General features: G+C 35.5%; 4 protein-coding genes across 5 annotated transcripts in view; all 4 read left to right on the forward strand.

Annotated features, from left to right (window-relative positions):
- The first annotated feature begins 9528 nt into the window (after nt 1-9528).
- On the forward strand, nt 9529-12945 carry abrab (actin binding Rho activating protein b). The gene is made up of 2 exons (XM_028461995.1): nt 9529-10482; nt 12378-12945. Exons 1-2 carry the CDS (start codon nt 9767-9769, stop codon nt 12859-12861), a joined length of 1200 nt encoding a protein of 399 aa, XP_028317796.1. The 5' UTR covers nt 9529-9766; the 3' UTR covers nt 12862-12945.
- A 145-nt stretch (nt 12946-13090) lies between these two features.
- On the forward strand, nt 13091-16519 carry LOC114472679 (zymogen granule membrane protein 16-like). Its single transcript, XM_028461996.1, has 4 exons — nt 13091-14245; nt 14338-14390; nt 14999-15128; nt 16004-16519. The coding sequence occupies exons 2-4, from the start codon at nt 14339-14341 to the stop codon at nt 16326-16328; spliced, it is 507 nt and encodes a 168-aa protein (XP_028317797.1). The 5' UTR covers nt 13091-14245; nt 14338; the 3' UTR covers nt 16329-16519.
- Nucleotides 16520-18471: 1952 nt separating this feature from the next.
- LOC114472374 (zymogen granule membrane protein 16-like) lies at nt 18472-20435 on the forward strand. 2 transcript variants are annotated; one of them, XM_028461628.1, is made up of 4 exons: nt 18472-18522; nt 18599-18651; nt 18821-18950; nt 20087-20435. In XM_028461628.1, the coding sequence occupies exons 2-4, from the start codon at nt 18600-18602 to the stop codon at nt 20424-20426; spliced, it is 522 nt and encodes a 173-aa protein (XP_028317429.1). In that variant the 5' UTR covers nt 18472-18522; nt 18599; the 3' UTR covers nt 20427-20435. The 2 variants fall into 2 exon arrangements, with proteins under 2 accessions (XP_028317429.1, XP_028317430.1); XM_028461629.1 differs by lacking the exon at nt 18472-18522 and having other exon boundaries at nt 18585-18651.
- Nucleotides 20436-22960: 2525 nt separating this feature from the next.
- Nucleotides 22961-27650, forward strand: part of samd12 (sterile alpha motif domain containing 12) — a 112545-nt gene continuing 107855 nt past the window's right edge. Inside the window, exon 1 of the mRNA XM_028460573.1 lies at nt 22961-23133. Coding sequence (XP_028316374.1) covers nt 23121-23133 — 13 coding nt within the window. The 5' untranslated portion in view covers nt 22961-23120. The remainder of the gene's footprint in view (nt 23134-27650) is intronic.

The following is a 27650-nucleotide window of genomic DNA, read 5'->3' on the forward strand; positions in this document are numbered from 1 at the left end:
GTCCCTGCATCAGGTGGAAAGACTCCAGAACCCAATAGTTCTAAACAAGAATTGTAAAAAGTAGGATGAATATATAATTTAAACCTTTTTTTCCCAAGAGTCAGCTTGAAAATTACAAGTTGAAGTTCCTGATATTTCAATGACTTAGCATTAACGCATTAGTTGGGTTATAACATCTGTAATAAACAAGTCAAAGAAGATTCATTATAGAAGTCACATCATAGCGGTTATTGTGAATGAATCTGACAGACCATTTTTTAAAGAATTGAGTTACAAAGTGTTCTTGGAGAACATTGTTCTTGTGACTTTCTATTTAAAAAAAATGACAATTCCCTGCAGTCATTGTGGAGTTCCATTGAATTTGTGAATTTGGAGGTACTGACATATCTACAACTGAATGATTTGGTCATTTATACATTGATGTATGTTTTCTCAGTCAGTCTTACTTCCTCCTGTTGGCTGAACTGGATAGATTTTGTTATGAAGGGCCGAATGTGGTCCCCGGGCCTGAAGTTTGACAATGTTCATTTATCTAATTTACTGCTTGTTTTTCAGTTTGAACGTCTCTGTGCTTTGATGCACCAGCATTTGATGAACAGGTTGATAGGCTTTAGTTGGATTCAAGCCCTGGGGTGAAAACTTGAGGATTTTTTGCTCTGGAGTTTGTATGTTCTCCAAGTACTCTGGTTTCATCCCACATGTATGATGATTTCTATGTTGCGCATGTGTTTTTTTTTTTTTTTGGAGTCATTTTGTACATTTACTTTGGGGGCCACACAAAATTATACAATCTCACCATTAAAAAAGATTCTTTATCTATAGTCATTAACAAACTCATTACCTGGTCACTCTTATCTAATGCTTTGATGACTTGTATTTCTCATTCAATATAAATCTTCCTTTGAAGTTGTTCCTTTGTTCCATAAAGTGACGAAATAATAAAGAATCATAAGATATTGTTTTTGTTTTGTTATTGAGATGAAAACTAAACTTTCTCGATAATTGGTGTCAGAAATGTCTTAGGAGTAATTTCCATAAAATTGTAGCCAATCAACATTTAACATCATATTGTCATCACGTCATAGAGAGTCTATGGTGAAATACCATTTCAATCTAAAACTCTAGTGCTGAGTTACATCCGCAGCCTCTAAATCGCCTTTCATTCCCACTAATAGAGGTTCTTTGTAATTTAGGTTGAATATCCCTTTAACTGTAAACCACAAATTTCAATCTCAAAGTTTTTCTTTTTAAGCTTGCGATGTGGAACGACTTCAATGAACTGCATATTGTTTTGATCAGATAGGAAAAGCAGCAGAACAAGCCGTTACACTTAAGATATGCAATCGATTTGATATGATCCAAATAATACTGTAAAGCACGCATTAGTTGGAAAAGCTGCTGCTGGATTCAAACCAGTGGCATTTATGGGAAACATTACAAAAAATAATCAAGCGAATTAAAATTGTGCAGTTTAACGTTAGTGCCGGAGTGACATTCATCTAATATCTGTTTATCTTGTTTTATTTGTTTAACTAATGCTAGTCATCCAACATTCTAAAGAAAATAATGGGGTTTTTTTGGAATTTCCTTGAGCTTTTTCAGTTTGTTTATAATTTATGAATGCAAATTGACAAGTTTTTGGATACTTGTCTGTGAGAATAGACAGATATGTAGTAACAGAATTAAATCTTGAATAGTTTTGTTATAAATATGATCTAAAAATATGGAAAACTGTGTTAAAGTAGTGACCGTGTAGATTTCCACTTAAAGTCACACTACTATTTCTATAATATGTCCTTTATTTAACCATGTGACGTCTGATTGAGATTAAAAGTCTCCTTTCAAAGAGAGCCCTTGGGAGCAGGGTGTGAAGCTCCGATTTTGTGCTTTGGATTCAGAACTTCATTTTCCATTCAAGTTGATAGAACAAGTGGGAAGTGTGCAGCCAGGCTTTGCTCAGGAGTCTGATCCAGTCACATGTAATGAAGTGTGAGCACTGACGGACAACGTCGGCCAAAAGCAACAGGTTTTCTTTTTTTTTTTTTTAATGATGTCTCTGGCAAACGGGATTCATTGCAATCCCAAACACCCAAATGTCCTACCACCGCCACTTTCAACACCTGAGAAAGAAAAGAACAAACAGATCTGTGAGGGGATTTTCTCCCCTAAATACCACAACTCTTTTTAAAAAAAAAAGGTTTTGGCAGAAAACGGCAAAGATTTCATGCAACGTTGGTTTTTAAAAAGCAGCTTGTTAACTTAAATTGATAATGGTTTTTAAATACTTTTTACCATGTTTTCTGTACTTTAAAAATTGATTGTAGGGACACATTTCTGTGTGTATATGTAGGAAATAGCCAGAAGTTAATCAGAATCAAAAGCAGGATATACTTATGTCATTTTTATTTAAATTCAGCTGTTTTTTATTATTATTAACTTACTCTAATGCTATTTGCAGAGGTGAAAGTAATGTACTCACGTTACTGTAATTGAGTTGCTTTTATGGTTACTAGTTTTTTGAATACACTTTGAAATCAGAAATTTTACTTGTACGTAAGTACGTTTTCAAACAAGTGATAATTAAAGTCATTTGTTACATTTAACCGTTGTTATTTTCTGCAGCTGCAGCTGCTCCGATGCACAACAAGATCTTCAATATCAGCTTCAACACACATCATTGTGATGTCTGTAGTAATAAATAAACATTACTAAAGAAAATGTCAGTACTCTTTACACCTCTGGCTGTGTGATTAACAAAAATTGCATATGTTACCAAATCTGGACTGGATGCACTTGTTCAGCTGCTTTGTGATAGGATTGCTCTGAGGGAAACCACACGGTGTCATGTAAGGCCGTTATCAGTCAACATTAAACAGTCTCGTCTGCAGCTCCTGCAGCTCTAAACACTTTCCCAAAGATCCTGTTTTAACTCTTCGTCACGTGTCTTCCTCTTCTGCTTCTGTCCTCTTCAAAGCGTAAAACACTGTCGGAGAAGCTGTCACATAAATCCACTACGGGGACCTTTAGCTCTATTGAATCTGTCTGGCTCCAGCAGTGAACTCTCTCATCCTGTCGGGCCCTCTGCAGGGGGGGGGGTACTCGCTGACCCCTAGCTTTAATTTACTGTCCCTCCCATCTTTATTTATCGCGGCCAAGTAGCGTAGCCAAACAATAACAGTGAACGTTTTTTTTTTCGGAAGGAAGTGTTAGTCAATTACAGAGTGGTTTAGTCTTTCAGGGCCAGGACTTTTGTGTATCTGTCGTCCACATGGAGGTCAGAATTATGGGAAAGTGATGCGCAACTGTAGCTACACAATGTAGTGCTGACTCATCGGATAATAGATGTGACTGTTTCCACAGACCAGGCCATTACAGAGCTGAAAAACAGCTGTTCCACGTACGCAACTCACATTGTGTAACCAAATAAACTCCAAATCGGTGGACAGTTCTGTATATTTTTCACACAATGTGAAGTTAATTCAATTAAAGCAGCGCTCCAAGTGTGTAGAAGATGTCTCGCCCCTGGGTGAGACGCATGCAGAGGTCAGGGGAACAGCTTGAGAAACCCTCAAGGACACATTCCTGCACAATTATTTGACAATAATGCACACAGCCAAATAAAACAACCCCCAGAACATACAGTGGAGGATAAACAACAGCGCAACACAGGTGCACTGCATCCACGTTGGGGTTCTTTGCCTTTTTTTTTTTTTTTTTATGATACTAAACTACATGAAATACTGTACATTCACTGTGGGAATGAACAGTAGTGAAAAGTGACTAAAATGGGCCAAAAGAAGTCAAGAGTGGCCAAAAAAGGGCAAATAAAGAAGAACCAGGTAGTATCCCTGATAGCACACATTATGGAGAGCGTTGGGCAGACGTTGTGGAGACTTGAGCGTTTGGCCGATGGATTAAAGATGCTCTACAGCTTATATTAACCTGTATTTAGCTCGGATCACTCAGTTAGTATGAATATCTTCATATCCATAGTCGAGTATTTACTTAAATCTGATAGGAATATGGTAACATCACAACAACAAAAAACAATAAACTACCACTAAATAGCTTATTATGTAAGGACAAAATAAAGAGAGACACAGTTTATGATCATAAATACATTTTCAGCAGCAAAACCAAAAGAGTCCCAGCACAAAAACAGCTTCATGGAAGTGATATTTTACAGTTCTACATATATAAATAAGTGGTATCACTGATTTTGGGCGGGAAACACACAAAATGACGCATTAGGAGTATAATGCCGACGCACGATCTGAGGCCGACATCGGCGAGACGTGTGCGCGCTATCTGGGATGTAATGGCAAAGAGTAGCTTAAATGGGCAAAATGTGCCAACAATTGTGAAAAAGGGCAAAAATGTGGAACAAAAAGAGGCCAAATGTAGGCCAAAAAAAATGAAGAAAGGACAAAAATTGGATAAAATTGTCAAAAAGACAAACGAAATTGGAAAAAAGGGATATTTATTAGCAAAAGGGTGCTAAATTCTGAAAAAAGGGGCAAACATGGGACAAAGAAAGTTAAGGGGTTAAAAAGTTTCCCACGTTCCACGTTTTCTGGGGGGAATAATTCAAATTAAGACACAATTGTTGAACAGTGACTTAATAACAGCTTACATGGTGTCTGTCTCACATGGTGATAATATAGTGGACTGCTGGTAACAAACTTCTATACAGAAATATGTTCTAACAAGAAAATGACTCTTGTAGAATCTTTTACCCAATTTATTAAAACCAAATAGTAATTCACAGCTTCTCTTACGTTGAGCATTAAAAGTCAACTAGAAAAACGTGCCAAATATGAATGTTGGATACTGAAACTGTCACACGAAGACCAACAATAAGATATATTATAATGGGTGAAAAGTTAAGAAAAAAAAAAAAAGAAAGTTTAAGTTAAATAAAGCTAAATTAAATTGATTAAAAATCAAAACTGCCACCAGGGGGTGCTAAAGTGACACTGCTGTAAAAGAAAAATCAAAATGAATAACTTTTGCCAGGATATAGAAGGATTGTCCTCGATATTTATATATAATAAATAAATAACTATACAAACAAATAAATAATAATTTCATCCATTAATTAAAACATGCAGAAGAGGGAATCTCAATGCTTTAAACAACTCTCATAATAATATGAAATGAATGTTTAATAAACAACTGAATTTGACTGAAAAGAGGCTTAATTTATTAATAATAATTCACACAGAATCAACTGAATGCACCAATGATGTTCGTTGATTCTTTTAAAAATACATAAACCATAATATTTTACATTTTAGTCAACCTGTAAACAATTCCAGTTTATTGTTTAAAATCCTAATTTTATTTAATGAAATTAAATGCTGATCGCATTGATGTGTCTTTGAGTTCATTTTGTCTTCTTCATGAATAATATGTCAAGATTTCTTTTATTCAGGCAACTTTTTGCAGAAAATTGACTTTGATCTCCTGACATGTTTTTGACAGAAGACAATAAGGGCTCATCAGCAGATGCCTCTGAAGAAGACTGGCTGTCGACAGTCGAAACATGTTTGGAGATTAAAGTAAATTTCTGAATAAAAGTTGTCTGAATGAATGAAACCTTGACATATTATTCAACTTGTTTGAATTAATTTAATTTAGACTAAAACTACTTTACAGTGAGACTAAAACTATATCAAAATGTGCTGTGAAAATGATCACTGCAGCAGCAAAGCCTCAACCTTAAATTCACAGTGACCTCTAGTGGTAGAATTAAAAGCTACATCTGCAATATATTTCCTAAATGTATATTTCATTTTCATCGTTTTTGTTGTTTTCGTTGAATTGTTTGCTGGCTCACGTGTAGATTGTTCTACTGGTCATAGTTGGACATGGCAAAACATTTAAAGCCCAACTTGAGTGTCGTTAATTGTTTTTTGTTTTTTTATCCTTTCAAATTTCAAATTTATTTATTGGAGGATATGCCCCTTTAAAATGACAGATACAGCAGAGCAGACAATACAAACATTCAATATTTCAAACATAATAAATACAACAAAATATAAATAGACACACACACATACACACCCACACACACACAGTATACATTTAACAGTTGCTCAAAACAGTAAATATTTTATACAAAAATAAATAAGTAATAATAGTGATGTCATTAATAGTAGCTATCTAATGATAGTAAAAACTTTCATTAGATTAAATGAATAAAAAAGGTTTCGGTTACATAGCCTATAATCAAAAACACTGACAGATATTCTGGAGATGGAGGATAAGAGCATTTTTAAACAGAGACAGAGAGGTTAGAGAGCGGATCGATAATGGGAGAATGTTCCAGTCAAATGGAGCTTTATATTTGAATGAATATTTACCGACTACTTTTTTGACTCTAGGGACTACAAGATATGGTTGATCAGCATAACGCAAACTGTATGACAATCTGAAAGGAATTATATATTGTTTTAAATAATCAGGAAAACTTAAATTAATACATTTAAATATAAATAATAGCCAGTGAAGCTGTCGTCTAGATGCCAGAGAGAGCCATGACAAGTGTTCATACATTCAGCAACAATAGATGTATTGCTCATCATAATGGACTGGTGCACACTCTGGGGTGTAACGTGACTCGGATCATGTCTTTATTATGACAATCAGACTTATATATATATATGTGTGTGTGTGTGTATGTATACACTTTAATGACACAAGTATCTTTCATAAAGGAAAGATAATGTTACATGAAGGAAACTCAAGCAAGTTATAAAATGTTTTACCAGCACTGATCACAAATATGAGGAAAGACTTCAGAATTATTATGCCAACAATGAGTGAGGTAAACAGAAAATATTTTAGGTACTTTTTGTTTTGTTTTCTTAGTCACGCTATGGCTGCGTTTTACATTCCAAACATTTACATTCCATTCTGCAATGCATTATGGGGTGGTGTGAGTATGACTAGTGTACCCACCGCGCACCCAATCTTTACATACTATCAGATCGGAACGCTCTACATACTCATATTGACGTCAAGACTTAGTACGAGTAGTACGTTAGTATGCAATTTCAAACATAGCCTGAGATTGAACGTTATCAGACCCACGTGATATCACAGTGCAGGTGGTCATAATGATATGCTGGAGTTGATGAGCATTCATCACTCTGACTGAAGAAGAAGAAGAAGAAGAAGAAGAAGAAGAAGAAGAAGAAGAAGAAGAAGAAGAAGAAGAAGAAGAAGAAGAAGAAGAAGAAGAAGAAGAAGAAGAAGAAGAAGAAGAAGAAGAAGAAGAAGAAGTGGTGTGCTAATGCTCTATTAGTTCACGTTTATGAGGTGCCCAATGTAAAAGCTCACTGTTTTATAGCTGGCATATTTTGAACATTTAGCTCATTTTTCTTTCATTTGAGACATAAATTCATGTAAAACTGCATTTTCTATATAATTGTAAAAAAAAAATGTCAAAATAAAAAATAAATCTAAATGTAAAAGTTCAATATAGATGTTGCATCTAAATGCAAATGTTAAATCTAAATGTAAATCCATTCATCCATCCATTTTCAGACCCGCTCGTTCTGGTTTTTCAGGGTCGCAAGGGTCTGCCAGAGCTTATCGCCGGCTCACCCTCGGCGCAAGACGGGGGGACACCCTGAACAGGGAGTCTAAATGTAAATGTTAACTTGAAATGTAAATGTTAAATCTAAATGTAAATGTTAAATTGTTGTTTAGAAATTGGTGGCCGATTTAACATTTAGATTCAAAATTTACATTTACATTTAGATTTAATATTTAGATTTTTCATGTGAAGGCTACACATTTTTAACAATGATATAGAACATGCTGTCTCAAATTAAAGAAAAATTAGCTAAATGTTAAACGGAAATCTAAATGTTAAATGTAAATATGAATATAAATTAAATTGGTTGCCAAGTTTAAAGCTAACGTTTACATTTTGATTCAACATTTACATTTTGATTCAACATTTGCATTTAGATTTAATGTTTAGATTTAGATTTGACATTTCAATTGTGATTTAACATTTACATTTACCATTTAGATTTATTTTTCATGTGTACACATTTTAAACAATGATATGGAACATGCTGTTTTACATGAATTTCTGTCTCAAATGAAAGAAAAATAAGCTAAACGTGAGGAAAATGAGTTAAATATGTCAGCTATGAAAAAATTCAGCACCCCATACCTTATTAATAAGCAGCTCGCCTCTTAAGACAGGCTTATCGAAAATCAGCAGATATTTTATTTCTCCTCATTAAACGCTGTTATTGAACCAGAACAAACATTTGTGTGTTATTGATATTGTAGTGCCATCTGCTCCCTCCGTCTCTGGGAGTCACATGACATCTGACTTCCAGTTGCACTGCAAGACTAAACCCCTTCATGCGTAAGCAGGCCAACCTGGTTTGTCAGCAGGTGTCACGTTCTCCAAGCTGAGGTTTCCTGGGTTTGTTTCTCACATCAGATCCAATGCCTCTCTGTTTTTCTCACTGTGTACATCTTGCCTTAGGTCCTGAATACCATATTTCAAGTGTATTATTTTGGCAGCATTGGTGAGAATGTGGCCTGCGGTAAATTGTAATACCAGAATTTCTTTCAAATAAAAAGAAAATCTTTTTGAATTATTAAAAATAAACTTTGTACAAATGAGTGTTTGACATTTTTGCATATGAAAAAGTTGTACATTTTATCTACTGATTGTGTGTCAACTCCAACTACAAAAAAAAAACACACACACAATAGAATAATTCAAAATGCCACCATCACTTATCAAAGGAAGTTATTTCTGTAACTCAATAAAAAATATTTTTACATTGTGTAACAACAGGTTGAATGTGGCGGAAACAATAAGGTATTTAAAAAAGAAAGACATCACCGTCCATTATCTGAATGCTAATCCTTATCGTGTTTTTTTTTGTGTGTGTTTTTATTTTAAAAGGCTTTACAAAAAATGAATATACATAATCGTGTATAATGTAGACAAGCAGTGTTTTTCTGTTTAAGAATTAAAATATTAATGGCAAAATGACGTACAGGACCAGAACTGAAGTTTGTTGCATCTTTGCACAAACTAGGGCTGTTTAGGATTTATTCCGGAAAATATAAAAATAAAAAATATTTCTTTTGCAAAAACAATTACAGCTTTTTTTGAGGGCAATAAAAAATATTTATTTTGCCCGTTTTAATACAGCTAGCCACTAATGGCAGCCGTCAACACACATGGAAGTTGAGCACAAGAAACAAGGAGCACCAGTAGATTCATTACACCACCTCTGGTTCTTCACATCATATTTATTAGAAAAATGCTGCTTGTCTGGTTTTTTGATTTTTCTGTATTTCTGTTTTGATTTTAAGTCAGTAAAACAAAATAACCACACTCTTTATTTGTTATTTTGATCTGGTTTTGAATCGGAATAACCAAAAAACGAAGGGTACATGGATTATTGCGGTTGTGGTTGATGCTGTTTTTGTTGTTGCTCCTAACTCCGTTAGGATCTGCTCTGTGTCCCTAACAAGCACTGTGATCTGTGATGAAACACGAGAGCGCAGGGGTGAAGAGTGTCAGGGAAAGACGATCGGGTCAGTAGCCCGGGATGACTGACATACTTTCCACCGTCATGTTGGCCATTGCCTTCCCCGTTTCAGAGCAGACAACAGAGGGAGGAAAAGTTACTGGAAACAAATGCCCCAGCAAGGGAAATGACTATTTCAAGACATCCAACAGATTAATTCTGTCTGAGTTACCACTCTAAACTAGACGATGTCGGACAAATCGAGTACGCCGAAGAAACCATCCACCAACAAGAACATCAAGAAGCTTCGTGCCATCAGCATGGTGTGCAGCCTGACCAGCAGCTGGCAGCAGTGGGTGAAGGACAATGAGACGAAGCAGAGCAGTGAACCCAGTGGATGGTGTCCATCCTCACTTGGAGGGACAGACGAAAAACCCAAGAAGACGTGGACACCCAAGAAGCTACCCATGACTCAAACTCAACCGTCAGAAGCTTCCAGTGCCCCTAAGATATCACCAACTCTTCAACATGCCCCCAAGACAAAGGAGGCAAAGGACTCTGATGAACTTCAAGGGCTTTCTCCTATCAAGACCAAACAGGTGATGAAGACAGTGAAGAGTGCTGTTCAGGAGAAAAGTGCTGGTATTGAACTCCTGGCAGAGAAGATCCAAAAGAAATCTCTGCCATCAAATGAGGAGATCGATAAAATCCTGAAGAAGAAAAACTCCCCCACACGTCGGAGGAAGTGTTCCAACGTGGTGTCGTCTCTGACCAAAAGCTGGAAGCAGGTGGAGAATGAGCATAAGGCAGAGGGACGTCCCTGTGGGGACGGAGAGGCTAGTGTACAGTCTGAGGACAGCAGTGGTCAAACACAGAGGACAAAACTCTTCAGAGAAACTGAAGAAAATCAATCTGAGGAAGAATCGGAAGTGACTGTGAGGATAAAGAGGCCGGCGGTCCCAGCGTGAGTACGACCCCAGTATTTGGCCCTTTAATCATAATGGTCTATAAAATGTATCAAAGTGTAGGCATAACAGAGGGATCATTCATACTGTACATTAACTAAAACAGTGTTTCTCAAATGGGGGTACGCAATGTCACTACAGAATGAAATGGGGTTTTATGATGTGTATTTATAGGTAAAAATGAGAATCGTCCCAAATATTATCAGCAGTTCACAAAAGGACAACAAAAACACACAGTCACCTTTGTTTTGTTTTTCTTGGAAATATGGATGTCTCTGTACACTCCAGTAACATGACATTCTTTTTGAAGAAGCAGAAGCACGGGTGTGTGTCTGGGAGGTTGTACTGTTGTTGAGTGTTGTAAAGCAAAAAATAATAAAGACATTGTTGGAAAAAAAATAAAGATGAACTGCCTTTAAGCTTCAAAACTGTTTTTTTTATAAAAATGTTCTAATCCAGTGCATTTAGGGTACAAACGATTGTCATAATGACCTTAAGATACGGAAAAAGCCGACACTTCATATTTATTTCATCTACAAACAACTTCGGATCTTAATAGTCTCAAATGGACCATAAAAAACAAAGTGCCAAAACAACAATTTGGGTGATAGGGAAATATACACCATCCCAAATCCTTACAGCCAAGTTATATATTGTATATGGTCAACTTTGACTGCACAATCCTTCTTAAAACCTTGAACCAAATTGTCATTTAACAGATATCTTTGCCAACCAATGAGGACCAAAAGCTCTGGTACAACTTGATGAATCAATGCTATCAATAACTGAAGCAGGCATGAGGTCAAAAGGAGTCTCAAGAGTGTCTGTAACTATACGCGTACAATATTGAGTTATTGCAATACAATCTCACAGAGAAAACTGCAACAACAACAACAACAACAACAACTACAAATATGATGTGCATGCCATTATATCCACATTATTTTTCAAAGATGCTGGTCATGTCTTTAAAATCATGTATTTAATTTGGAAGTTATTTCATGCTGTTTCAACGTATTTGATCACTTTGTTCAGGGCAAGGGTTGGGCTATGGTTAGTGGGTTAGTTCAGGGTCAGGGTTTGTGTTTAAGGTGATAAATCCCATTGACATTAATCGGTTTGATTTCATGTTTCATAGAAGCAAATAAAAAATGTTTCTTTTAGCATGAACAATAAGAAAATAAGGAAATCGTGTTACTACACACACAAAAATGCACCATTTTTTTTCTGTGTTTTCACGAGCGAGTGGAGGCAGACATGCTAACAGGTGGCCAAAAATGGTCCAAAAGTAGCAAAAACGTGGCAAGAAAACAGTAAAAAGTGACTAAAATGGGCCATAAGCCGTCAAGAGTGGCCAAAAATGGGCAAATAAAGAGGAACCAGGTGGTATGTAATCGCAAAACGGAGATTTAATGAGCAAAATGTGGCAAACAATAGTGAAAAAAGAGACAAAATGTAAGGAAAAAAGAAACAAGTGGTATTTATTAGGTAAATGTTAGCTTATTTGGATGAAAAATGAAAGGACAAAAAATTCTATAAAAGTGTCGAAAAGAATTTGCAAAATTGGCCAAGAAAGAAAAAAAGAAGAGATATTTATTGGCAAAAGGTAGCTAAAGTCTAAAAAAGTGTCAAAACTGGTGCAAAAATGGGACAAAGGAAGTTGCAAAATTGTCAAAGGAAATAGGTAAAAAGGGGTTAAAAAAAGTTCCCCCTTTTAAGGTTTTTTAGGGAAATATTAATTAAAACTAAGACATAAAGAGCCACATGATGTCCATTAAGAATGAAGTGGACTGTCTGGACGGAAAATGCCAGGGCTGAATTTTTTGTCCCAGTCCACCCCTGGTTTAGCATGTGCACTATAGTCTTTGACTCTCTACGTTCTGAAATCTTTCAGGTACAAAAAAGAAGTCGAAGACGCCAGCAAGATCAACGCCCTGTCAAAGAAATACAGTGCTGTGGGAAACCTCAAGAGTCGCTGGCAGGACTGGGCCTCAGAGCACACTGATACCCAGAAGCTGAACCCCTTCAGTGAATACTTTGACTATGACTATTCCATGTCCCTCCGGCTTCAGAAAGGCCAGGACGGATACGGGCGCCCAAGGGAAGGAACAAAGACAGCAGAGCGGGCTAGACGCGCCGAGCAGCACATCCATCGCGAGATCGACGACATGTGTTACGTCATCAGGACAATGGCCGATAAAGACCCTGATGGTAAAACCCGGATCACGTTTGGAGAGCTTTTTGAGAGATATGTCCGGATTTCTGACAAAGTGGTGGGGATTCTGATGAGAGCCAGGAAGCACGGGAAGGTGTGGTTTGAAGGGGAGATGCTGTGGCAAGGACAGGACGATGGAGTGATCATAACTCTCTTAGTGTGACATTAACACTATGGCTGATTAGATATAGACTTTCAAGGTTTAATTGACAATTCAATAAAACTTAAAACTGTAGGTACCTTAAAACCGCTGACTCTTCCCTTCTCCTTTCATTTTCCTACCCTGACTCCCCCTTCCCTGTTCCCTCACCCTAGGTGTCACACTGCCCTCTCTTTTTATATTCTCTCTTTAATGAAGTATTTGTTACCCTTCCTTAGGGAGGGACTGGTGATGGTCACAATTATACAATTAGATAAATTCATTTATTTAAATGCAATAACAAAACATGCATTGCTGCCGTAAAAAGATTGCACTTCATGTCGTGTTGACATTGATGAGCATGTGCAAAAAAACTGTAGGTAACTGATTTTTTTCTTAGTTTGTTTAACACGTTCATTAAGGTTAAAATTTGTGCCAAATAAGCAGCAACAAAACAAATTTAGAGTATTTTTTGTATGTGTTACCTACTTTTTGTTGGGATTTTTACAAACTATACTGACGCAGGTTATCAATTCTATTTGGTTCTCCATCAAAATATACTTTTAATTGTCTATTAAATTAATTATGGCTGAAAATGTACCAATCGTCAACAGATTTCTGCAGTCTTTAAGGCAGTGTTTTTCAACCTTGGGATTGAGTGGGATAGGGTTGCCTGAAATGTCAGTAATTTGTTAAAAAATTTTAAAAAAATGAAATCAAATACACATCACACAATCTTTCTCAAACATAAATCTAGTTGAAATAAAACGCAGTATAAAAATGTCTGAGCTGACACACTTGTCATGTTGTGCCCTAATCCTGGCTACTCTAATTTAATAAACATGACCAAAAACTAATTCAGGAAAGAAAAAAAAAAGTATCCTGGGTGGCCAGACAACTGTGATTTCAAAATGGGGTCACGACCCAAAAAAGGAAGGGAACCTCTGCTTTAGGGCATATCGTTAACCACTATCCCATCACACAACTGGTATTTTTGTTCTTTTTTTTACCGTCACACTTGAACTGTATGGAAATACAAAGCATTTTTACAGTAAGTGCCTTCCAGCAAGTTGTTTTGCCAGTTCAACTTTGTGTCAGTGAAGCATGTCTACTTTTATGGCTTCTCGCAAGTTGTTGGTTATGTTTACGGTTATTCCTGTTTTACTGAGGTTCCAAGCATCTTGGCTTTTGATGTAAGTTTTGTCAGATTCCAAATGTCAAGTTCAATGGCATGTAAATGACTTGACTTCCTTTTGCAAAAAGTACAGCCCATACTGTACTTTTTTGCTCCGTCACTACCATTCAAGGCCAATATAAATACACGTGAATCAGACGGACAGCATCAGGGTCTCATCAAGGCTGATACAGGAGCAGTTCTTTCCACTGAAAGATTATCAGAAACATACAAGTAAGTCTGAACTTCATTTCTTCTCAATTTAAACAAACTCAATTCATTGAAATACACATACAGTAAGCCTAATAATTCATCATTTCTTTCAGGATGCTTTGTGTGGCTGTCTTCTCTCTTCTTGCATTGTCTGCAGTGGCAGTCAGTAAGTCCGTGACATGCAAACAGACATTGAGCAGTTTTATCCAGTGGTTCCCAAACAGGGGTACAGGAGCACATTGCAGGGGGTACTTGTAAAGATTTACCATTTAATCGAGAAATGCTCCTTTTTATGCCATTTTTTGGTGAAATTCACCACAGTACAATTTCTCAATAAAACACTATATTTTCTTGTAATTTATTGAAACAGGATTATTTTATGCTGTAGAGGCCATTTTATCACACTTCTGACAATAGGAGACAATAATTAGCTACAATTTACAAAGGAGACTGTATTTACTTACTATTGAAGTATTTGCATAAAAGTTGAAGTTTAAATAAATTTGAATTTGAAGTTCAAGCCTTAGGGAACCAATCTTCGAGACACAGTTACTGGTTTAAGAGAACCCGCTGTTCTACAAAAGAAAAAGCATATGAAATTATGGAGAGGGTTTTTATGATATGAAGAGGAGGTCGAAATGATTTGACCAAAATGCAAAAGGGGGTACACGGGATAAAAAAAGACTGGGAACCACAGGTCTTATCAAAACCATGGCCAAATCCCTGGGAGGTGTTTAGGTTTGTGTCTTTAAATGTTTCTATGATTTCTTCCAGGTGGCCACGATTCAGAATTCTCTTTCATTGCACCAGTGGGCTCAGGAAGTGGCACAACATACAGTATCACCGGGGAAGACCGGATTACTGCTATCAGGGTTTGGGAGAGGTACTCAAGCTACATAACTGGGTAAATATGAGTCATTTCCCACCTTCTGCTGAACAAGTAGACTTTTCTTGTGCCTCATTGTTTTATTAAAGAGACAGAATTACGAAGAAATACAGATATTAAAATCTGTTTTCTCTCAGTTCACTTGCAAGAGGAAAATACATGTGTATAATATGGAATATTATCGTGATACATTAATTTATAAAGAAAAATGCAAATTTATTTTAAATGATCTATTCGTCTACTTCAGTGATTCTCAAACTTTTTTGGCTCAAATTCTCTTATTTCTGAATCCAAGTACCCTCTTTGTCTACAATATTTTGCTTAGAAAACTATTTAAAAGCAAATATAGAGCATAATGATGGAATGAATGAGTGATAACACACATTTTAGATAATCTCATGTAGTAAATAAGTGGAAAGAAATAATATTTAGTGCAGTGGTTCCCAACCTTTTTTGGATCGTGACCCCATTTTGATATCAAGAATTTTTGGTGATTCCAAAGATATTTTTTTTGAGAATTAGTTTTTTTTGACATGTTTGAACTCAGACATTTATTTATTTATTTATTTATTTATTTATTTATTTATTTATTTTACTGCATGTTAGTTGAACTAGATTTCTATTTAACAAAGTGAAAGTATAGAAATACAGTTGTTAAAGTTGTTTTCATTTAAAAATAAATAAATAAACAATAAATAAATACATCTATTTTAATTTTTCAGAAATTTCAGGTGACCCCATTAGAGGTCCTGACCCCAAGGTTGAAAAGCACTGATTTTATAAAAATAGATTTATTTCTATAGTTCTTATCATTTTGCCAGGGTGAGACTTCCATTTGAGAAACCCTGAATTACTTCATACTGATATTTGAATATTTCTTCTCCATTGTTCAGCCTCCAGGTTTGCTACGGACTCATCTGGTCAGAGCGTGTCGGTCGTGAAGATAATACAATCCATGAGATGGAGCTGTATGATGGAGAGAGAATCATCCAGGTTTCTGGTAAATATACCAGCTACATCCAGTCCTTGGTTTTCGTCACCAACATGAGCCGTTCCTTGTTTGTGGGTCAGCCTTCGGGGTACTCCTTCAACATGTTTCCCACCCACGAACAGGCAGAGCTACGCTTCCTTAGCGGACGGGCCAGCAGCTACATCTCCAGCATTGGAACTCACTGGGCCATTTTTACACCAAACACCAATGATACAATGAGTAATTAAGACAGGACAGAGTACATTTATATCTTCTCTAATGTTTCTTTTAAGAAACTCTTGTGTGATTCTTTCCTAATTCAGTTTCATTTGCTTTACAGTTCTATTTAATTTCAACACTGATACATATGATTCTGTGATACATTGTCTAACATTTTTATACTGTCTGTCCTAATAAATGATGATGAAAAGTAAACAAACCTGTGTGTATTGTATCAGCTTGGTTTCACACAAAGAATGTGACTTTATGAATCAACAAGGGAAACTACAGATCCATAAAATGTCCCTCAGGTCCAGGAATCATAAGGTTCTAACCACGCCACACCATGATTCAGTAAATTTAAGACAAAACGTTGAAATAAAACTCTTAATCTGAACTGTAAACATCTAGTTAGCCCAACAATTCTCCTCTATGCAGACATAATAAGACAGTAAGCATACGTAAATAAGCAATTCATTTTTTTTTTAAAGTCCCTGAATTGCTTTGGAGCGTTGTTTTTTGATATTGTATTTTCAAATTACAATGTTCTGATTTTATTATGTGCTAGTTAGATTCTTGCATATCACTCCCAGAGTGTGCGTTGACTCTTTGTAGTTAATGTAGCATCCGCCTCCAAAAGTCCCGTAATCTACAGATCATCAAACCAAGTTTAATATCTCACCAAGGTAGTAAATATAAATGATGATTATATTTATTAAGGGGGGGGGATCCAAACTCTTCTCACCAACCCCTCATTCAGAAGATGACCCCACTACCACCCAAGATTCTTGATCTGAACTGAAACCATCTATAGTTGGCTCAACAATTAAGATTAAATGATTTAAAAGTTACGTAATTACATTATTTAAATATAATGTTTAGATGTTATTAATAATTGTGAAATTATCAAATAAGATTAAAGGATTTAACAGTTAACTAAATGTATTAAATACTTAGTTCAACTGAACTATACATTGGAAAAATGTTCAATTAAAGTTATTTTGGTAAAGCGAAATTTAAGTTGAGTTTAAACTTAATTAGAATGAATGTGTTAAAGTTTATTAAAAATTAGAGTGAAATTGTTCATTATAACTGAATGTTGGGAAGCTATTTTGTTTAAGGAATGTTAACATTGAATTAATGTTAATTAAGTGACGGTGGTTAATTTGCTTAGCCTTCTGTTTGAATTTTGTTTTGTCCAGAAGCTTAATTTAAATTAACTATAAGGTTTTGAGAAAGTTAATACATTAAAAAGCAAAAAACACAATTTGTGAGAAACGAATGTTTGACTTAAATGTTGAAGTGCTGACATTGGTTTGTTCTTTTTCTGGTACAACTCAAGGTTTTTCCTTTGTTCAATCAACAATTCATCAACTCAGCAAATAAAACAAAATTATTGCAATCAACTGCTTAACTTCTCGAGTGGAATCCGGTTTTGAAACTCCAGTAAGTAAGCAGAAGATGTATTTTTGAAAGTCCTTGATTTGCTTCACAGCATTGTTTCTCAACATTGTATCTTCCAATTAAGATTTTGTGATTCTATTATTTTTCTCGTTAGATTTATGGGTTGTAGCCTTGTTGTTCCCAGAGCGTGCAATGAGTCTTTGTATTTAATGTGGCTTCTTCCTCCAAAATTCCCATAATCTACTGCCAAGCATTCATGTGACTATGTATCTGAGTATGATCATAAAAACAGCTTTAACTATTGTGCAGATACTGTAAATGGAAGTGATCAACTGAAACAGTGGAATTAAAATGAAATGACACAATGGGAAATTATCAAAATTTAAGATGTTGTGTTATTAGATCAAGCTTGCAACAAAGGTATCAGCAGAGTTATCAAAGTGCCAATGATTGACAATAGCATGACGGATAATATTCCACATTCAGCAAACACCACCCTTAATTACAGTAAACACACAAAAACTCAGACTGAAATAAATAGAAATGAAACTAGTTGAACAACTCAAATGGAAAATATTTTTTGAAATTCCAAACTCGGTGTGACTGTAACGCTATAGGAACTTTTTGTGTCAACAGCAAGAGGTGATGGCAGGAATAACTCAATACTTCCTTTTATGAAAAGTTAAGCCCACGTTAAACCTGATTGGTCACTAACATCTAAAGCCACCAAATCCACATTAATCACACAGACAGAACTGGAGTCTCATCAAGGCTGATGCACTAGATTTTTTTTTTCAACAAGAGAAAACATACAAATAAGTCTGAACTTTATTAAACTTATAATTTAAAACCCCAATGCATTAAAATATCCTTAATGGAGCATCTTTTATTTCAGGATGCTTTTTGTGGCTGTTCTAACTCTCCTTGCTTTGTCTGCTTTGGCTGACGGTAGGTCCATGACATTCTAGTAGAAGATTTGTGAAGTTTTGTCGTCCAATCATAGTTTGGCAATTATTTGGTATTTCAGTTTTGTTGCTAAATTTAATCAACACTCAGGATTGTTGTATTTAAAAAGTGTTATCGCGTTTTCTTGTGCGATGTTTGCGTTTTCTTCCAGATTTCCATGATCCAGAATACTCGTTTGTTGCACCAGTGGGGCCAGGTAGTGGCACCGCATTCAGCCTCACTGGGGAAGGACGAATTACTGCAATCCGGGTTTGGGAATGGAGCGGAAGCTACATAGTAGGGTAAATATTAGTTAATACGAGGAGTAGAACAATACACTGAGTTCATGATCCAATACGATAGACAATGATGGGCTCGTAATAACAATATGTAACAAGGTTTTTGGAAAGGAAAAAAGACCAAAAGAATTGCAGCTGTAAGACTAAAACTCCGGCCATACTTAACTTACTCTGGGAATGACCCGTTCAACTTCATAGGAATTAAAAAAACAAACCATAACAATGTGAGGGGTAGTAAATTGCAAGGATTTTTACCTCTGTCCTGCCACGGAGCATGAGTTATTTTGGAGGGGATCCGGATCTAAAGGCTGATTCTGGATCAGTTTTCCAAAAAATCACTAACTCTCACTGTAGACGAAATTTAAAAAAAATATGCTTCTCGGTTTGTAACTGACCGATCTTTATGCAATTGCACTCAGTTATGTTGGGTTGGTTTCCCAATTACCATACAGACTTTTATCCACAACGGATTTGTATTGCGTAATTCATCGCTATTTTTTGAGAAAAAGAATTAGTGTGCCCCCACACTTGGACCTACTCTATTGTTATCAATAAAGACAGAAATTTCGTACAAGTTAATTTGATAAAGCTAAATTTTAATTAAATTGGACAAGTTGAGTTTGGGGGAATATTTTCAAAATGTACTCTTTATTAGAATTAATTTAATAAAGTTTATTAAGAATGAGAAATAATTTTGTAATTATAAATGCATGTTGGGAAGCTAATTTTATGTTTAAGAGTAGATGGTTCATTTGCTCAACCTTCTATTTACATTTAGTTTTGTCTTCAAGGATCATTTAAATTAACGAGAAAGTTATTACATTTGAAAGCAAAAACATAATTTGTGAGAAAAGCATGTTTGAGTGCTAACATTTGTTTGCTCTTTTTCTGGTACAATGTCTCGAGTGGATAACACTCCATTTGGACCTACTGTATTGTTTTTAACGGGTATAGACATTTCTTACAAGCCTTTAAAATATGATCCAGATAACTGCCACATTTTCAAAGATATCTGCAAAAAGAAGAGATTTGGTGCTTGGTGGAGGTGTGCTCTTGTTTTTGTTGATACATCTTGACATTTTAATCTAAAACCTATCTAATTATCTATCTTGGTTAATATTTTCTTCTTCATTGCTCAGCTTCCAGTTTCGCTACGGAGTTGTCTGGTCGGAAGTTGTTGGTCGTAAAGAAGGAGAAAGCCATGAGATGGAGCTGTTTGATGGTGAGGCCATTGTCCAGATTTCAGGCAAATACACCAGCTACATCCAGTCTGTGGTTTTCATCACCAATATGGGCCGTTCCCTGAATGTTGGACGGCCTTCGGGCCACTCTTTCAACATGTATCCCACCAATAAGCACGCAGAGCTCTGCTTCATCAGCGGTCGCTACCATAGCGGCATCAGCTCCCTTGGATCGCACTGGGCCCTTGTTAATCCGAGCACTGATAGTACAATGAATAATCAAGGAGAGGTAGAATAAACTTTTCTTTTAGAATGAATGTTTCAATGATAAATAACATCATATATGTTTTTATGTATATATTCTGCTGTCTTGTTCATTAAATAGAAAAGCAGTTTTGTAAGATTCTTAAGTACATTTTGTTTCTCTCTTGTTAATTCACATCTATTACCAGACTAATATAAATAAAATCTAAAAAAAGAGTAACTAAATAAGAATGTGTTGTTAATGGGTTGATATAGGCATTCCAAGCAAAAGTCTTCCAATGTGTAAGACTGTGTCTAACTGGTTGCCATCTTCCTATGGAATGTCCAGGTTTTATTTATTTCTAAGCAATGCAGCCCATACTGAAAATGAAAAACATATCCATATGATGTGAGATCAATCTGTGATTTTTATGGCTAATCAATGTGATTTGTAGTATTTATTGACAGCACACAATAGGTTTTTCTGGATGTCAATAAATCTCTACCAGCTATAAATAAATAAAATGAAAACAAACACACGGATATATGTTTCTTCAGAAATTGTATTTAATAAAAGTAACATCTGAATTCATTCTTTTGTTACAGTGTCACATCTTGTTTCATTTATTACCTAATTACTCGCACTGATCGTGCCCAGAGTTTGCAGAGGGGGCATTGCCCCCTAGTGGTCAAAAGTTTTCACTACAGAAAAAATACAATTCTTAATATATTGTACATAATATACACATATGTAGTGCCATAAAACACAGTGACTGTACAAAAAATGTATGAATTCATTTGTTGTTGTTTTTTTTTTTTAAAAAAATACAAGGTGAGTAGTATAAGTTTTCAGTGAAATGGTAACACAATTTTGAGACTTTAGGTTGGTTCTTCTTCTGTTGCGCAATTCTTCTTCACAATGGAAATGGTGAAGCGACACTGCGCCCAGCAGTTCATGCATGGTACTGCAACAACAATGTAGCAAAAAGCTGATTTTGCCATGAATTTAAAACATTAAACAATGTGTCGACGCAAATTTTTGTTGTCAACATTATAAATTATGTTACTAATCCTTTTTGAATTATTGTATATGTTATACATGCACATTGTGGTTGGTGCAAATCTCAAGACAATCTGTATATTTAATTGTGTTTTTTTTTTTGCTTCCCTTGGCAAGAATCTCAAACTCCGCCTATGCTACTGATCGATTGGAAATCACCAGAATGTATGACATCATACCAGTCATTTTGTAAAGAAAGATTAAAGGAAAGCCCATTTATTTTTTCCCCAGCACTTAACACTTTGCTAAAGGGCGTAACAGAGAAAGTCAGCTGACATGCTGAGCAGATTTACCTGTGATAGCACGACTAAAAGCCCTTCTGTGTGAGCTCATGGGTTTAGGTAAACACACTAAGATTACACATATAAATATGGCCAAGTTTCCTCATTAAATATCAATGTATCACTACACTATCCACCAATTAGATACAAGGTTAAAGATCACTCCCACCTCATCAGGCTGTCATAGCATATCAGATGCTAATAGTTCCTCTTGTGCTTACTTTCACTTTCAGACAATTAATTTGGGACATAGTCAGTTATAATACACACTTACATGCACCCAAAGAAAGCTAAGAATGTTTTTCACATTTAATCAGATGAATTCCTGTAGAACATATTTGTGTTGTCATGAATAGGCAGGAAAAGTTTGCAGAGTGACCTGGGGAATAACATGCAGTAAAGTCCCATGCAGCTTTGGCATGCAGTCCAACCTGCTTGCAGGTTTGACTGAACCAGTGTGCAATGTGTTACTCGCTTTGTTTGTGTTGCACACTCAAGGGAAAACTTTAAAAGGCATAATTTATTGCAAAAAAAAAAAAAAAAAACCCTGTCCAGGGTGTGCCCTGCTCGGTACAAAGTAATCTGGGATAGGTCGCATTAAAAAGAACTTGATTAGTTTCACAGAGTAGGCAACAACAATGTTTTTCCTTATATATATATATATATATATTTTTTTTTTTACATTAATTTTTTATATGAGAAAAAAAAAAACAAATTGTCAATACATTTTATTTGAAATACTTTTTATTTTGTTGAATATTAATTTCCTTACAACATAGTAAAACACACATTGTGGTTATTAAAAAGAAGATAAGGTATATAGCTTCTGCTTCTTCCGACTCCATTTTGAAAGTGTGAAATGCTTCATTTATTGGTTGTATGGTATTATGGAATTGTATACACTTGAACTGAATTGAAATTGTATTCATTATTTTGTTTGTCTCAAATTAGTATACTTTTTACGTAGTGTAATGAAATAACACAAATTTTAATTTTGTGGAATACAAGATTTGAAAACTATTTATTACAGAGTTGGTATATATATATATATATATATATATATATATATATATATATATATATATATATATATATATATCTATATATAGTCTTACGCTACCTTCCATTTCATTTTAAATTCACTGGAATAAATTTCATGTATTTTATTTAATTATTATTGTTTTGTTTTTTTCTTCTTCTTTTCTTTCACGCGTCTTCTGTTTCTGTCGTTTTCCAGAAGGAGCTGAGCCTACATCTCCCATGATGCATTGCGGCCGGAGAGCAGCTGTGCTCTCCTGCAACAAACGTGATGATAACACGGTAAAGAAGCCACAATGAGACATCGCTGAGTGCTCCACTGTCTGCCCGCACAGCCTCCAGTAATGTCCAGACCAGAGGAGTAGCTTCAATGGCCGTGGAAGGTAAGAAGCTCCGGTTTGTCTTGGTTTTTAAATATTATTATCACGCATTGGTGGCTCGGTCCAGACGCAGCGGGGGGTCTGCTGTGGAGTGACCACCGCCTGTGATTGGGTGATGGTGCAGCCTTAGGACACCACTACTGTCACATTATTATCATCACAGCTGAAAGTAACATCAGTCTGTTGAGCTGCTGCATCAGCCCGGTTTAATAGTGACTACTGTGTGCACAGAGCTGGGTTAACAGGTCGGAGGCTAAAGGGGAAAAAAAATAAATATTTATTTTATTTTTATTTTACATATTAGGAACATTTCTGAAGAAAAAAAAAAGGTGTTCGACTCTTTTGGCCGCAGTGCGTGTTCGGTGCACAGGTGGAGACAGACACCTGACTGACATGCGTGACTGACGGTTGTGGACATTTAAAGGTGGAATTATTATTATTATTATTATTATTATTATTATTATTATTATGTTTGGACAGTGTCCTCATCTGATCGGAGGCATCCAGTGGATCCAGAACCCAATGAGAGGCGGGTATCTCCTTTTTTTTAATTTCATTTCATTTCAGCTGTGAATGGAATGTCAGTGTGTGGCACTCCTGCATTCCTAACCCAGATTAAGTCATTCATTCATCTCGGTCAGCCTTCACATGTCATTTCATAGAAAACATTCAGCACATGCTAAACCAGTCTCTCCCGTTTATTTACTGCAGGGGTCTCAATGGAAATGCTTTGCTTTGTTGATAAAAGTATGGGGAAGGTGATGCAATTACGGAGCGAAGTAATCTCCCACTCCTTATTTATCACAACATAATTAAAACGCACTAGAAAATAACAAAACGTCAAATTATAGTTAAATACTGGCAGCTGTGGTTGTCAGAAAATGTCTGTTTATAAAAAAATAAAAAATAAAAAGCTAGTGGCTATCCGTACGTAATTCGTGTCAATAGACGTCAGTCTATCCATACGCAAAGCCACGTGACTTAAAGTTCCGTCAGTTTTATTTGAGCTCATATTTATTTTTAGCTACCCCACTAACCCTTTTATTTTAGAAAGTGTCTGTTTGTACAGTTGCCGTCCAGACGACCTACACTTGTGGATACCTCTGCTGGTTAAAAAAAGTACTGCGATTCAATTTTCAGAAAATCGATATCAACCGTGATACCTATGAATCGATTTTTAACTGCCTTACGATTAATCGCTACATCCCTAATACACACCCCTAGTTATAACCCAATATCGCAACAATTTTTAGGGTAAGGTTTGATTACATTGTTGGCGACATTACGGTATCACTGTAAAATCTTCTTTATGGTAGTTTGCTTATAAAAATAGCACGTATAACATAACCTGTTTATGGTAATTTTGTGTCACAACAGTCTTTTTATTTCAGAGCAAAACTTTGCAAAAACAGTGTCCTAAAGTGCAATATTATACTGAAGCTTCTTAACAGTAAGTTACTTCACAGCGTGATGGAGGCAATTGTTCCAGTTTCATTGATTTTCATTGTTGACTTGCTTTTGGCTGTCTTGTGCTGACAGTTTGAATTGCTTATCTAATGTTCTGTAAATATCTATACACCATCTCACTCCAGGGTTTTTAATGATTGCTTTAGATTAAAACTGAGATACTTGCACAACACAATATACTGTATATGACAAGGGCCCTGAATAACTGAGCCTTGAAGGTTAAAATGGAAGTTTATTCTTTCCAACTCTGAAACTTTAATGAGATTTAGCCACAAAAGCTGTCTTTTTGTGTCCTTTTTACTGTTATAAAGTAAATAGGTAACATTAAATTAAGATTATGAATCTGTATCAATCTGCAGTTCTTGGAGTTTTGCTCAGTTTATGATAAAGTTCCTTTTATGTATATTAAAGTCTCATTTTCTGTATAGCGTAGCTGCATGCAGGATTAAAACAATTGTTTCTCCACCTGAGAGTCAATTGTGAACCTATTTTACGCTTGATTAATTATGTACTTTACCTTAAAGTCTGATATAATATTCAAACATTAGGTTGATAAACACTTAAAGGTGCAGTCCGCAACTTTTAGACCCCTCCCTCCCCGCTGCTCTCTTGCCCTGCCTCCAAACTTCCCAAAGTCCCTCCCTCAGATGAGCTAACAAGCTAACGTTAATCCGACAGCAACATCACAGTAATATAACATGCTCTGTTAAAAGCATATTACAGCACAATGTGCACACACCGCAGCAGCAGCAGCAACAACACAGTGTCACTTACAGCAGCCCACACAGAGGCTGCTGCGCGCACATGAACAACACATGCACTACAGAGTTCTAGTGTAACAATTACAAATCAAACATAATGTAAATCAAGCAGCAGTAATTACCTTTCAAGCAGAAAAGTCACCAATTCCATCTTCTACTCCTCCAGACCATACACTGTAAAAAAGACGGCGCTTCAGCCCGGGGAAAGGGGGCGGGGACTGTGAGCAACAGCTGTCCATCAAACACAATCCTGGCTCTGATTGGTTCTTTTTGCTCGGTCGTGGTGCATTCTGGCAATCTGCCAAAGGCTGCAGGAGCAGCAGGGGGGACTCAATGAGTCTGTTTTTTTTCATACAAACTACTAGTTTGATGTAAAGCTCTCCTTACATTGTGACAGCTTTAGCAAATATGACAGTCACTTTTATTAGAGTTGCAGACTGCACCTTTAATGGTTGAATTATAATTAATATTTCATTTCATTTTATTTATTCTTTTTTCATGGTAATGCAACATAAAATTGGTACAACAATCCAGCAAACACAACAATAATACATTCCATGAAAAGAAGAACAGGAGTAGGATGAAGAAAAAAATCTTATAAACTCCTACCCCATTCTTAACAAAAATAATTTTCTCTTTTTTTATTATTTTTTATATTTTATTTCTCAATTATTATAAATGATTTTGCTAAAACAACAGTTGTTGTAAATTTAACAATTTTCACATTCAATCTTTATACAAGTTAAGTATGTGCTGTTTATACTTATATTTGAATTGAAGAATATTTGAACAACATTTTAGATCATTTTCTAGAGAGTTCCATTGTATCACACCAGATACTGAGACACACGTTTTTTTGAGGGTATTTCCTGCAAAAGGTTGTTTTAAGCCATTATTTCTTCATATGACAACCATTTTTTTAAATCCTTGACTCTCTTGTAAATAATATAACACAGACATCTTATTTATGGTGACATTTTGGTTTCCACTGAATCTTTGCCTTTTATTGAATAGAACAGCTGTGGAAATGATGAATTTCCTGCAGTGAAAAACTGAACCATCTACAAGTAGAAACACAGCTCTATCTCTGCCACTTTTAAGACTGTAAAAGGAATAAAAATAACAGTAGCAGCATTCACTGTTTCTGTTTTCTATTCCAGTGCTCCACTGAGGATGCAGAATATAGGTCAAGTATTAAAAGATTTATAATTCATGACAATACAATAACGTCTATGCAAAACCATGACACTGTGCAAATTCTGTCCATGGTTTTTAATCAGTGAATAGAAGCAGACAAATTAAGATCTCAAATTTGTTTTTATTTAGAAAGGGCTTCAAAAATCTACAACATAAATCTATTTACATTAAGTTGTAAAACAAAAGGAATACATTGATGTGTTCTAGCCTAGCTGTGACATTCATCATCAAACATGTCTGCAGTCTAGTGTTTGTCCTGTTGTAAGAAAGGACACTGAGTCTGAACGCAGCAGATAACAGCATAAATACTAACAAAGCATCAAACTTCTCATTACTTTATATATTTCAATGTTCTTCATAAAATAAAATATTTAAATGTCAAACATTTAACAGCCTATAATTAAATTAGAGATTAATAAAGAGGACAAGCCTATCTTGGCTGCTGCATGTTATTACTGGGGGTGTCCCGATCCGATATAGATATCGGTCTGATATCAGCCAGAAAATGAATATCAGATTTTATTGGACTGCATCTAAAATCTCCGATATAAGCGCTCCGATAAGTTTTTGTTATTTTTGTCCCTGTCCTCAGTTGTTCCCACCATATACTGACAGTAAAAAGTAACTGAAGTGAGCTTGAATTGTTGATTATTGTTCTCTGTTTCAGTAACATCACTTAATAATGCCTTTTCTAACATCCCACACTACAAAATAAATATGTATGATTCGCGTTGATATCATATCGGTATCGGCCAATGTCGGTATCGTATCGGAAGTGAAAAAGCTGTATCGGAATATCTCTAGTTATTATTACTGTGGAAATATTCATCCTCACAATAGAAAACATAAATCCTCCAACAAAGCAGTGTATTACAACTGAGCTGTAACATATTATGTACAAAATAAACCTTCCTTACAGGGTTTCTATAAACCTGTGTTGATAAAAATTGCGCGTATATGTGTCATTGCTATTTCCACCAGATTTTTATTTCAATAAATACAAAAATGGCTTTTATTTTCTCATTGAATAATGTGCTCATTAAATTACATTAGATTATGCTTTATTTATTATGTATTATTTAGTTATGCAAATAA

The sequence above is a fragment of the Gouania willdenowi genome, chromosome 11 (assembly GCF_900634775.1).
Source record: "Gouania willdenowi chromosome 11, fGouWil2.1, whole genome shotgun sequence".
Classification (NCBI taxonomy): domain Eukaryota; kingdom Metazoa; phylum Chordata; class Actinopteri; order Blenniiformes; family Gobiesocidae; genus Gouania; species Gouania willdenowi.

What these genes read in the sequence shown, in the direction of transcription:
- abrab (XM_028461995.1), top strand. Translation starts at nt 9,767, where the DNA reads ATGTCGGACAAATCGAGTACGCCGAAGAAACCATCCACCAACAAGAAC. An exon ending in AAGAGGCCGGCGGTCCCAGC is followed by an intron (nt 10,483 to 12,377) that starts GTGAGTACGACC and finishes GAAATCTTTCAG; the next exon opens with GTACAAAAAAGAAGTCGAAG.
- LOC114472374 (XM_028461628.1), top strand. Translation starts at nt 18,600, where the DNA reads ATGCTTTTTGTGGCTGTTCTAACTCTCCTTGCTTTGTCTGCTTTGGCT. An exon ending in TTTGTCTGCTTTGGCTGACG is followed by an intron (nt 18,652 to 18,820) that starts GTAGGTCCATGA and finishes GTTTTCTTCCAG; the next exon opens with ATTTCCATGATCCAGAATAC. An exon ending in AGCGGAAGCTACATAGTAGG is followed by an intron (nt 18,951 to 20,086) that starts GTAAATATTAGT and finishes TTCATTGCTCAG; the next exon opens with CTTCCAGTTTCGCTACGGAG.
- LOC114472679 (XM_028461996.1), top strand. Translation starts at nt 14,339, where the DNA reads ATGCTTTGTGTGGCTGTCTTCTCTCTTCTTGCATTGTCTGCAGTGGCA. An exon ending in ATTGTCTGCAGTGGCAGTCA is followed by an intron (nt 14,391 to 14,998) that starts GTAAGTCCGTGA and finishes GATTTCTTCCAG; the next exon opens with GTGGCCACGATTCAGAATTC. An exon ending in TACTCAAGCTACATAACTGG is followed by an intron (nt 15,129 to 16,003) that starts GTAAATATGAGT and finishes TCCATTGTTCAG; the next exon opens with CCTCCAGGTTTGCTACGGAC.